Source organism: Chelonia mydas, chromosome 12, assembly GCF_015237465.2.
Source record: "Chelonia mydas isolate rCheMyd1 chromosome 12, rCheMyd1.pri.v2, whole genome shotgun sequence".
NCBI lineage: Eukaryota > Metazoa > Chordata > Testudines > Cheloniidae > Chelonia > Chelonia mydas.
The window spans coordinates 24,473,385-24,485,021 of NC_051252.2; the positions used below are offsets into that span (position 1 = coordinate 24,473,385).

Below are 11,637 nucleotides of genomic sequence, written 5' to 3' on the forward strand. Positions count from 1 at the left end.
CAGACAGGTCAGTATATTGCTCCTTGTTACATGCCTGACAGCATATTTAAAACTAGGTTTTAAAGGTTTCTTGTTGAAACCATGAAAGCTATTTAACATTCAGGTTGGTCTAACCCTTTATAACAAGGATTCTTGAACAGTTTCGTAGCCTGGCCAACTTGTCAGTGTTGTGTGGCACACCACCTCTCCCATTTGTAATGCCTTCACATTGCTGTAGTTGACACAAGGATTTACGTACAAGCAAAAGTAACATTAGGACAGTAGTTAAGGCATATTTAGCTGCCTTTGATTCAGGTTAGCAGCTAGAAGTGAGGTAGAAGCTAGTACCATGTGATCTGCCAGCTCACTGGACCACAAACTTTGATCTCACTGGCTGACAGCCTCCAAACACATGCTGTTGCCTTCTAATGGGTGCACATAAAACATACCAAGCATATTCAGCAATCGGATCACTAAACCACTCTAGAATTATTTTATGGAATGGCTTGTTTTCACTTCTGATATTTTAGATTTTTATTAAAGAAATACCTTTCTCTTCTCCTCCTCTCCCCCCGACCCCCCCCACCCCCCAAATATAACCAAACTGATGGTCCTTCATAGACAATGGACACAGTCCCACATTGCCAAAAAGTGATTCTGTAAAAATAAATGGAACTACATTTTGGTTTGAACACTTAAGGTAGCTTATTCTGCAACCCATAAAAAGTAAGGATCTTCTGTCTGTTCCACCAGTTAAACTAAACCCATTCCCAGAAATGGTCTGGCTTGTCTGCTATGGGTGTGCAGAACAAGGAAGGACACATCGCTGTCCTGTATTAAAATAAAAACTTGTGTTCTGAAGAGCAAAAATGAATTTGGAAATTTCTATTTCATATCCAAAGAGTGCAGTATGAGAGGAGTTAGTAGAACTTGTTGCCATATGTTTAAACACAGAATCCTCATGAAAAGTTACTGCTATCTAAAACAATCTTGTATTTGCAGTGGGTTGGTGGCCGTTACTCATTGTGGTCAGCCATTGGTCTCTCCATTGCTCTGCATGTTGGTATGTATCCATATTATATAAAAATACTCTACATGGCTTGCATGATCAGCGGTGTGATTTACACACATTGAATATGCTAAAATGATCTATAGTGAAATAGATAACTTGGCTCTTTGGATTTCAGTAGCACATCTCAACTTCTGAAATTGCACCCACAAATTTGCCTTTGACAAAATGGCCAACCGTGCATCTTGCCCACTTGCATGGTCAAAAATATTTTTGACTTCTGTTCAGTCATTTTTAATTTCATTTTCTAAATGAAAACTAAAATTTCCTGGACCCTGACAAGGCCATGAGGAAATAGTTACGGTGCTTTTGAGATTGAGTATTGGAGTTGCAGTATGTGAAATACTCCATTGCTGTGTAAACCTAAATGGATTTCTTCCATTCTAACTAAGTGGCAGATAGGTAGTACCCTTCTGGCTGCCTGAGCAACCCAAGTCTGCCTTTAAATAAATGTTGCTGGCCTACTGATTTAGCTATTTGCTCTTGATCCAGTAGTCTGTACAGAGCTGCTTTTGTAGAGTTACTGCTTTTATCATCAGCTCCATTTCCTCCTCCTCCTCTTCAGAATTTTATACTGAAGAGGGACAGGTTTATCAATTAATGCTGTAGTGTAGGTGGGGGTGATTAGGGCACCAGTTCCTAATGCGCACTGATGGGTGGTGCTGGTTAAGGACCATAATGATAGGACTGTATATAAACCAAGCTAGGTAAATTTCTGATAAAGTTCTCAAATAGTTCACCCTAGAAAGAAATTGGTCTCAGTAATTCAGAGACTGATCAGAAAGCTATGCCATAGAAATTCAGATACTGATAACAGATGCTGCCTCTGTGTACATTTCCCTTTGTTACTTATTCTCTCATTCGGTTTTCAGGCTAAGGTTAAAGTATAAAAACTTACTGAAGTTGAGCCCTGAAATTTTAAAGCCCAGACTCATTCAAACCCAACCTTGGGGGCACAGATAGAGCCAAAGTTATGAAAAGCCGCTTTCCAACTCAAAATTTCACTAACGAAAGGAAATCTTAGTGTATAAGAATCTAAGCTGTGTTGGGGACTTATTTTCCAAGGAAACCATGTGTAAGTTGTGATAGTTAAAATGCACACTTTTTTTTTGGTTAGGTTTTGACAACTTTGAGAAACTGCTTGCAGGAGCTCACTGGATGGTGAGTATGCAAATGCTTGTTAGATATTGTGTTCCCATTAACTTGGTACAATGTTGCTGTTAAGACTGCTGGTGGTGACAGACTTTAATGATCAGTTGTGGAAAAGTACTGGTCTTCCCCAAGCTCCTTATTGTTTCCACTGCTTTGAAAACACTTTCTGTTGGAGCTCACCCCTCCTTCCCAGTCTTAGATCAGTTTTTATTGCCACTGTTCAATTTGGGGGACAATTGGACCAAACTCAGAACCTCTTATTCAAGGAAGTAAATTTCTTTGGTCACTGTAGTTTTCTTTCTCATCTCTTTCCTACATAGGACAACCACTTCCACACTGCTCCACTGGAAAACAACGTGCCAGTTCTGCTGGCCATGCTGGGTGTCTGGTATATAAACTTTTATGGCTGTGAAACCCATGCGCTCCTGCCATATGATCAATACATGCACCGCTTTGCTGCTTACTTCCAGCAGGTAAGGCTCAGCTTGTACAGAAGGTTCTCTGTAAGTCTGTGCATAGATAGTTCACTGCCTTTGAGGTCGGGTGCACTTTGCTTGTTAGCATAAAGCATCTCTTTTGATGGTGATCACTGGAGCATAATATAACAGGCCACTTCACCTGGAATCGTCCCTTAGAATATGTGCTAACTACTTATGCTAAACTATCTATTCCATGTAGTATTGAACTGTTAGAGTACCTTTCCCAGATCTGGCAAAGAGCTCTGTGTAGCTTGAAAGCTTGTCTTTCACCAGCAGAAGTTTGGTCCAATAAAAAAAAATATTGCCTCAACCATCTTGTTTTTTTAATATCCTGGGATTGACCCCGCTAAAACAACACTGCACACATAATATAATGGCATTTTGGAGAGTTTTCAGGAAGAATACTGTCTTGGTAACACAGTAATACAACTATTGGCTCTTCACAACCATCAATAGAGAGGCTCATAAAAACCCTGTCTCTCACAGATTTTGTTAGCATCCCAACCTTCCTGATGTCAACAAACCAAACTACTAACTTTTTTAAAATTGAAAAAGATAAACAGAGTTAAAGTAAATGGAGAAGGTTGTTACAGGCCTAATAGAAGACTCCGCAAGAACAACAACAAAAAAAACCTATAGGGTATATCTGATTATAAACTTCTAACCTCATTGCTTGTAGGGTGACATGGAATCTAATGGGAAATACATCACCAAGAAAGGCACTCGTGTGGACTACAGTACTGGCCCTATTGTGTGGGGTGAACCTGGAACTAATGGGCAGCATGCCTTTTATCAGCTCATCCATCAAGGTACAATTGTAAAACTGGTGACAGCTATGCAGAACACCTGGGTTTGGGAGGAAATTCTGAACACCAGATGCTGCAGAGGTTGAAGAATTGATACGGTCTTGAGGGCAGGGTATTGGCTAAATTGGCATAGGCTTCTTACCTACTATCAACCTATTATATTGTTAACCAGTGGCCTTAGAAGGCAACATGGTGTGGTATTGCAGCAAAAGGATTTAGGACTTCTAAAAAACTAATCTCTAAAGTAGAGCTGGTCAAGAATTTATGAAATATTTATTTTTTGGAAAACTTTTTGCTGCTGTTTTAGACTAGTTTAGAGTGGCTGAAATTTGTCAATTTACGGGTTTTTTAGGAAAACTTTTCCTGCTTGATTTTAATAAAGTACTCATGGGTTTCTAACATTGTCTTCCCTGCAGGAACTCGTATAATCCCCTGCGATTTTCTAATCCCAGTCCAGACCCAAAATCCAATCAGAAACGGCTTGCATCACAAGGTAAAACTACTTGTGCTCGTAATCATTAGCAGCCGTATTTCCTCTTACTACAGCTGAAGAGACTAGAGTTCATTCAACACTACAGTATTTCAGAATTCATCTGTTTTAAACACTGGACCACATTTTTAATGTTTGAGACTGCCCCCTCACACAGGGTGTGGCAGAACAATCTGACCTGACTATACAGAGGTTTTGTTCCTGCAGAACTTGCAACTCTCTAGTCTAGAGGCAGACAAAATGTGGCCTGTTGGTGGGGGGTGTGTATAGAATTACATTAAAAATCAGGCAAGTCTGCATATTGTGAGGAGTCAAATTTTCAAAGGAGATGATGAAACCTTTTCCTTAAGAGATGCTCCTGACCTCCAAGCTTTGCACATCCTTGGAAAATAATTCATAAAGATACCAACAGGCTATTTATCTTCTGAGCATTGTCTCCTATGAACCTGGACTGTTTTATTAAAGGTTTAATCCATCCATTTATATTGGCTCACTTTTTAACATAACTATAAACTGATTTTTTTCCATTAACTTTCCCAGTGCAATGTGTAACTTTCCTAGTGCTACCCTTTTATTTCCAGCTTCGGAGGGGGAGGTTGTTAGTACTTCTCTTAAATTACACTCTAGATTCTTGTGACAGGATGTTAACACTGACTTCAGACAAATATAAATAACTTCTTTTTTAAAAAAAAAAGACAACCGAGCAATTTCACTCAGTCATTCCTAGGCACGTTAGAAATGATGTATTATGGTGACTGATAGGCACGGCCCAAAACAGGATGTGATCTCCGCCCCGAAGTGCTTGCAAACTAGTCCATGTGATACAATGAGGAGGTAGCATGACCCTTAAGAAAGGAGCGATGATGGGTAACTGCAATAAGAATATACATTTTATTCAGGTAGGGCTGGTATGTGGCAGGACATTAAGGTTTCTGTCTCAGAGTTCATGGATTTCTCAGCTGGCTAACTTTGTATAGATCTTGAGGAGAGGCTGACTTGGTGTGTCATCTGATTAAGAACATCCCATGGATTGGGGGTGTGGCATAGAAGAAAGTGCATAATCTTGTGAAAAGTGGATGAAAAGTGGTAAAACACAAGGAGCGCTACAGAGGTAGATACAGTGCAGTGGTTATTGTGGTGGTTTCTGGGAGTGAAATCCTGGCCCCACTGAAGTATTTCACCCTGAATCTTTAAATTCTCTCCTTTGCATATATTCATGACACTGAGAAGCCTTCTGACTATACTTGGAGAAAGAAACCATATTTCTGTTGTACTGTACCTGGTACCTCAGTTTTAGCGCTAAGTGACCTTCCTGACATTGTGCACCCTGGAATGGAATCCTGGTGCAGTACTGGGCTCTAAGCACTAGATAGAGAGGGAGCACTATTAACTAGAAGGGCAGTAATTTGGCTGGCTTGTTAATATCTAACTTCTTCCCATTAGATCCTTCTGGCCAACTTTCTTGCTCAGACTGAAGCCTTGATGAAAGGAAAGACTGCTGATGAGGCTCAAAAAGAACTGCAGGCTACTGGGCTGAGTGGAGATCCTCTGGAGAAACTTCTTCCACATAAGGTATCAGTGTGGTGATAAGTCATTCAAATTACACTATGTTTTGGTGTCAGAAGCATTGTGTGTGTTGCAGACAATAGGTGGGTACTATAGAAATGTTTAAATGTAGTAGGTTAGGAGAAATGAGGCGCCCTCTGGTGGCGGTTGGCTAGACATGAACAGCAGCAAGCTGCAAATGTTGAATTTTTGGAGATTCAGTGACTGACTTGGGAGGTCTCACTGGGGCAAATTCCTTTTTAAAAACCAAACCATGTCGTTGTTGTGTTAACAGAACACTGCAACCTTGCAGCACTTCCCAGACAGTACAGGCTTTTCCATATCTAGCCCTGGAAGCCTGATCTTACTGCACTTGCTGTCGTCCCCATAGTCTGAACTTGTGCATGTAAGAGTCTGCTTGGGCCTAATTTTTAGGTCCAAACATGACCCAATCCCACATAACCCAAATCCAAGTGGGAAGAACTGTTTTCAACCTGACCCGTGCCCACGAAGTCAGCACAGCGAGAGCTGTGCTACCATGCCCTGCTCCTATCATCTGCAGCCCCCTGCTCTGTGTGCTGCAGAGTAAGAGGCACTGCAACTCTTTGGCACACTCACTCAGCATCACCCCGTGCAGCTAGGTGGCAACATCCTGATCTGACCAGGACCTAACACTTGAGCCCCTTTGGTTGGGTTGCAGGGCTCTATTGTACATGCTCCTGGCATTTGGAGAGGACATTTTACGACTATTATGCTGACAAACTTATTACAATATGGTCTATGGGGATGACCAACAGATTGAAATCGCTCTTCTGATGCTCTTCATGTTGCTCTCTACAATCTTTAATTAAAATAAAACATAACTTGGTGCGTGACTCACTGATACTAGGGGCCTGGAAAAATAGATTCATGTGATTCTGATATGGGACTCTGTTCGGGATGTAACACTGTTTGTTTTTTGTTTTGTTTGAAAGGTCTTTGAAGGAAATCGCCCAACTAATTCCATTGTGTTTACAAAACTTTCCCCATTCATTCTGGGAGCCTTAATTGGTAAATATGTCTCCATTATTAGTAATGTTCAGTGATGTTTTTCTGATGAGGCTTAGTTAATTCTGGTTTTGTTTTTTATAGCTATGTACGAACACAAGATCTTTGTTCAAGGAGTTGTGTGGGATATTAATAGCTATGACCAGTGGGGGTAAGTCTTACTAACCTATTTCCAATCCTTATGAACTGTGGCACTCAACTTCTCACTTACTTTATTACCTTAAGCTTTAAGAAAGTCAGCTACATATTCCTTGTACTATTCATCAAAGTGCAAAAGCTTCTGCTGTGGCTCTAAAGACATAAAAAGGCAAGTCTATTTATGGGATAAGATGTGTTTATCCACTGTTAAACCCATGCATGGCCTCACCTCAGAATTTTGAGGGAAGATTAAGGGACCTACTTTTATTAACTTTAAGAAACTATACATGGAAGGAGGGGGAAGAGGGAGAAGAATAGGTGTTCTCAGCAATACTTATGGAAATATTAGAGGTGGAGAAGACCAAGAAAGTGTTACAAAAAGCAATCCCTTTCAAGTAAAGGGCAAACATGGATTACCTTACTTGTATGGAAACTAATACTAAGCAATATGACATCACAGCAGGTGCCAAGATACTGAAGCACCCAAAAAACCACCTTTTTGATTTCCTTTTCCTGTGTCAGGAAAACGTGCGCAGGGTTGTCCTCTGACCTAGGAGCCCTAATACTAATGTAGGCTCTATTTCAAATGATACCCTCCACTGTCACATGAGGTACATCTTGATCAAAACTTTTTAAAGGGACTAATTTGGGCCCCCCAGAGACTGAAGTGCTGAAACTTGACACCTCTTGCAGGGGCCTGATTTTCAGAAAGTGCTGAGCACCTGGCTCTGACTCAGGTTCTTTCAAAGCTCTCAGGTTGGGTGCCTAAAATTACTAGTCACTTGAATATCTTAGTTCTTGACTTAGCAGTCATGGACAGCACTTGGTTGACTTACCAAGTCACTAAATAAACCTTTTCTTTGCCTCCTGGGTCATGTATATGTTGCTGAAGGACAGCAGCCCTTTGAGGAGTTCCCCACTTTTCTTCCTTTCAGATGAAGACTAGCCTTTCTTAGGAGCCAGTCAGTGCTATTCCTTGTCACTGTTACCACTGACTATATGGCTCATAGCTTACTCTCTCCCGTGTAGGAACTCCCAGGAGGAAGTAGAGGGGCTGGGATGTGCATAAGATTCAGATGAAACTTGTGCCTTCCTTTTGAGAGGGCAGTGGAAGAGGATGAGGCCCTATAAAGCCCAGGACTCTACAAGGGACTCTGTTCTCCACTCCAGAGATCCAAGACTCTGCTCCTGTGCACTGATCTAGAGATTCTACTTTCTGCACCTCTCCTACAGAGCTGTGCTACCATTATTCTTCCAAAACATTGAAGTAGAAGCTGAACAGGGGTCTCTGCAGGCTGTAATGCTGTCTAGGACAGCATAACTCCTGTGAGGCTAACCTGTGATGTCTGGAAAGGAGGAGGTGCCACCAGGGTGAGGAACAACTCCTCTATAGTCCAGTGGTTAGGGCACCCATCTGGGAGGTGGGAGACCAGATTTCTGTCCTATGCTGCTCTCGTGACTCTAATTTATCCAAAGTGGAACTGCTTCAACAGGAGAGAATGAGGGACCCCCTCTTCAGAATATCCTGAGGCCCCTGTTCAAATCTTTTCTCCCCATCAGGCAGGGTGGGGAAACTGAGACCAGGTCTCTAATATCCATGGGGTTAAAGTTAAGGGAGAGAGCATCACTACCTCCTCTGGCCAGATTTGAATGGGGATCTATCCAGTAGCCCATGGCTGGTAAGATATGTAGGGGAATGCCTCTCTTCCCTTGCTTTGTGGCTCATGCTGGGGCTTAGGCATGAGGTAGGGCTCTGGGCACCTAGAACAAGGCAGCAGTGTGTATGCCCAGAGGCCAAAACTTTAGGCACCTAGGGAACTTTGCCCCTGAAATTTTAGGTGTTGAGTGAGTCTAGGCACAGCTAAGCAAAGTTTCATGGATAACAGTAGCATCTAATCTGGAGTTTGTACCTAAATATCTGTGGGTCTGGGCCTAAATGAGTTTGTACTAACTTAATTTTTTTCTCCCTCTCCATAAAATGCAGAGTTGAACTTGGAAAGCAATTGGCTAAGAAAATTGAACCAGAACTAGATTCTGATGCTCCAGTGACATCTCATGATGGCTCAACAAATGGGCTCATTAGCTTCATCAAGAAGCATAAAGCTTGACTTGAAAGATTCAGAAGATACCACCAGTCTAACTACCGAACACCCAGATCAATGTTGTAGTAATTGCTTTTTAGCTACTTTAACCAAAATAACACTTTACACTTGGAGCCCCGTAACTTGTTGCAGCTAATCCTGTTCTGTCAAATGTGTTACAAATGGAAGCTAGTTTTGTGAAACAGATTGTATAGTTGCTTTCTATTTTTGTGGTTGTCAAACTGTAAAGTGCAGCTGGTATGTCCCTCACTAATCCCTCAGTTGATCACATGTACTAAAATAAGGAAATAAAAGACAGTGGACAATAGAACCTCTTCACTCTGTTAAGTGCAAGCCTGATAATCCTAACTTTACCAGTTAGTTCACTCAGTTTCAGAGTATCTAACTTCAATTTATGTCCTCTTCTTTTGAGACTGGTGTTACTGTAAACTCAGGGGTTTAGGATTAGGGGAAACACCTTGCAGAAATCAAACAAGCCAGTGTTGCAACACTGCTCAGTTTGTATAGTATATGTTCTGTGACGAAGACCTGGTCATAATGGCCACTGTAACCCCTAGGGATTCATTGTTACTGCTATTGTGCTAAACAGATAAGGAAGGCTGACAAGTGTACTGTGGTGGCTCTTCTGTATTTACTTGTCCAGATTCTCCATGAGCTATGGATATATCAGACAAACAGCTTCTCCAAAGAGGAGGAAACTTCTTTCCTGATGTGGCATTGATGTTTTTTAGACTTCAGGAACACTCAGATGTTTGGTATATTTGCATTCAATTTCCTATCAAGCTGCTGGAGCTTAACACCACTTACTGAGAACCCCTCAGGTTTCCCATATCTGTCTTTCAGGACCCTCCAAACAATTATACATACAGTAATTGTATTTGCTTCAAATTGAATAAAGAGAACAGAAAACAGTCTTGACAAACAAGCCTTGAAAGTCTGTTATGGAAATTTAAAATCCCCCTCAGCCACTGTGTGTATCATGTTAACTGTAGACTCTACACAAGACTGCACAGGTGACTTTCTTACAACCCCTATTTCTTTACAGCTTATAAAAATGAGTTGATGATCCCAATCAAGACTCAAAGGGTGGAGGGGCAGTGTGAGGGGAAAGCAAGACTAATTAACTCTTAATTTAATGAGCCCTACACACCAAATACAGCTTAAAAGAAAACTTGCAGAAACCAAGCTAGAAGTAGAAAATTTCAAGCTTACAACCCCTTCCTTATCTGAGTACAAACACATGCTGCACTCATGTGAATTTGGGTCTTGGAGACATGGCACATGTATGACAGTTGTGGCTTTAATACTAATCTAACACTTCTTGCAATGCTAATCGCTTCCCATAATCTCCTGGGGCTACTTAAATTTGAGCTGCTATCCAGAAATACAGGAGTATGAACCTGAGTGGTGGTCTGCACAACAGCAGCTTCCTTGTAAGCTTACTCAAAAGGCAGAACATAATGCAACCCTCATGTTCCAAGAGACAGGTTTCTTACAGCACCTTGCTGCTGACAAATAGCCAAAATAACAAGTGACCATATTCATTTCGGAATTTAAAATCTTTGTTTCAGTGTGAATGTCCATTAACCGTGCTAGCCATGGTATGTTGCTAAAAGTTATTCAGAGTCAAGGTATTTAATTCTTATGGTATAACCAGGTGATCCTAAACACACCCATATAGATTTTTAAAATACTTCACCCTCCCTGCTACTTTTGTGACAAAAGTAAATAAAAATGACTAAGAAGCAGTTACTAGATAAAACACTGCAGTTTCATTTGTAATGTGAATTCCTTCAATTGCTTGAACACTCTAGCAGTGGGATGCTTAATAGTGATGGTCTTTTGCCCTCTTGTTAAATACAGGTGTGAAACATGACCCCTTTTAGTCCACAGTATCTGCTATAGTCTTAGGTAGACCCATTTCCTATTCAATGTGCTTTGGTAACCCATTTTTCCTCTTCAGAATTGTTTAGTCTGGTCTACTGCCAATGCTGGAATTTTATTCTCTACCCCTCCATCCCCTGCAAGTTATAAAATCCTGGAGGCAGGGAGTCAGTTGCACCAGTTAAACTGTCAGAAAAACTGATTTCTACTATCTTTACTGATTACTAGGAAAAGGGCAGTTTGAGCATATTAATAAAGTCACTTCTACCAAACAATCTGATTCCTAGCACAAGGGTGGACAGCAAAAATTGGAGCGGAGCTTTGCCTACTGTTTGTTTTGTAGGAAGCAGAGCCTTTCTATGGATGAGAAACGGGGTGATTTCTCCCCTCCAGCAAGAGATGGTCAGACACATGGATTTTCAAAGGTGCTCCACGTTGACAGCTCTGTTCTCATCCAAGTCCGTGAATGTCCTGTAGTTGACATCGATGGGAGCAGTGTTAGGCTAGAGCTGAATGCTCTTGGAAAATCCCACCCACAATGTTCATTCTGGAAACATTTCAGAACTGCCTTAGGAAGCAGAAAGACACAACATGCTGTTGGTGACACTTGTCTCTCTTGGATGTCAACTACTCTTGGTATTTAATTTTTACAAATTTGCCTCCCAAACAAAGCAGCTAGCACCAAGGATAGTTCAAATTAATTCAGACTTGCTTGCAAGGGAGACAGTCAGCCTTAGGATACAGAATAATTTAACCATGCTATGTTTTGTGCATAATAAGTAGAAGGTGTTGGAGCCAGTTAAGATCAATACATGATAGCAAAAAAACAAAGTTACTATCCTTAGCTTTTGGTGACTGGGCTCAGGATTCTTTGCTGGGAGCCTAGCTGCTTGTCTCCTAGACTAGAAGAACATTTAGTGACTAGCCTCTTCTGGCAAATGAACTG

The 11,637-nt window shown here is 41.2% G+C and overlaps 1 protein-coding gene across 1 annotated transcript in view; it reads left to right on the forward strand.

Moving 5' to 3' along the window:
• Window positions 1-9,114, forward strand: part of GPI (glucose-6-phosphate isomerase) — a 28,081-nt gene extending 18,967 nt beyond the window's left edge. Inside the window, exons 10-18 of the mRNA XM_037877723.2 lie at window positions 982-1,042; window positions 2,166-2,209; window positions 2,521-2,673; window positions 3,359-3,488; window positions 3,902-3,978; window positions 5,419-5,547; window positions 6,495-6,570; window positions 6,652-6,718; window positions 8,690-9,114. Of these exons, the coding sequence (XP_037733651.1) occupies window positions 982-1,042; window positions 2,166-2,209; window positions 2,521-2,673; window positions 3,359-3,488; window positions 3,902-3,978; window positions 5,419-5,547; window positions 6,495-6,570; window positions 6,652-6,718; window positions 8,690-8,813 (861 nt within the window). The 3' untranslated portion in view covers window positions 8,814-9,114. The remainder of the gene's footprint in view (window positions 1-981; window positions 1,043-2,165; window positions 2,210-2,520; window positions 2,674-3,358; window positions 3,489-3,901; window positions 3,979-5,418; window positions 5,548-6,494; window positions 6,571-6,651; window positions 6,719-8,689) is intronic.
• The last annotated feature ends 2,523 nt before the right edge of the window (window positions 9,115-11,637 follow it).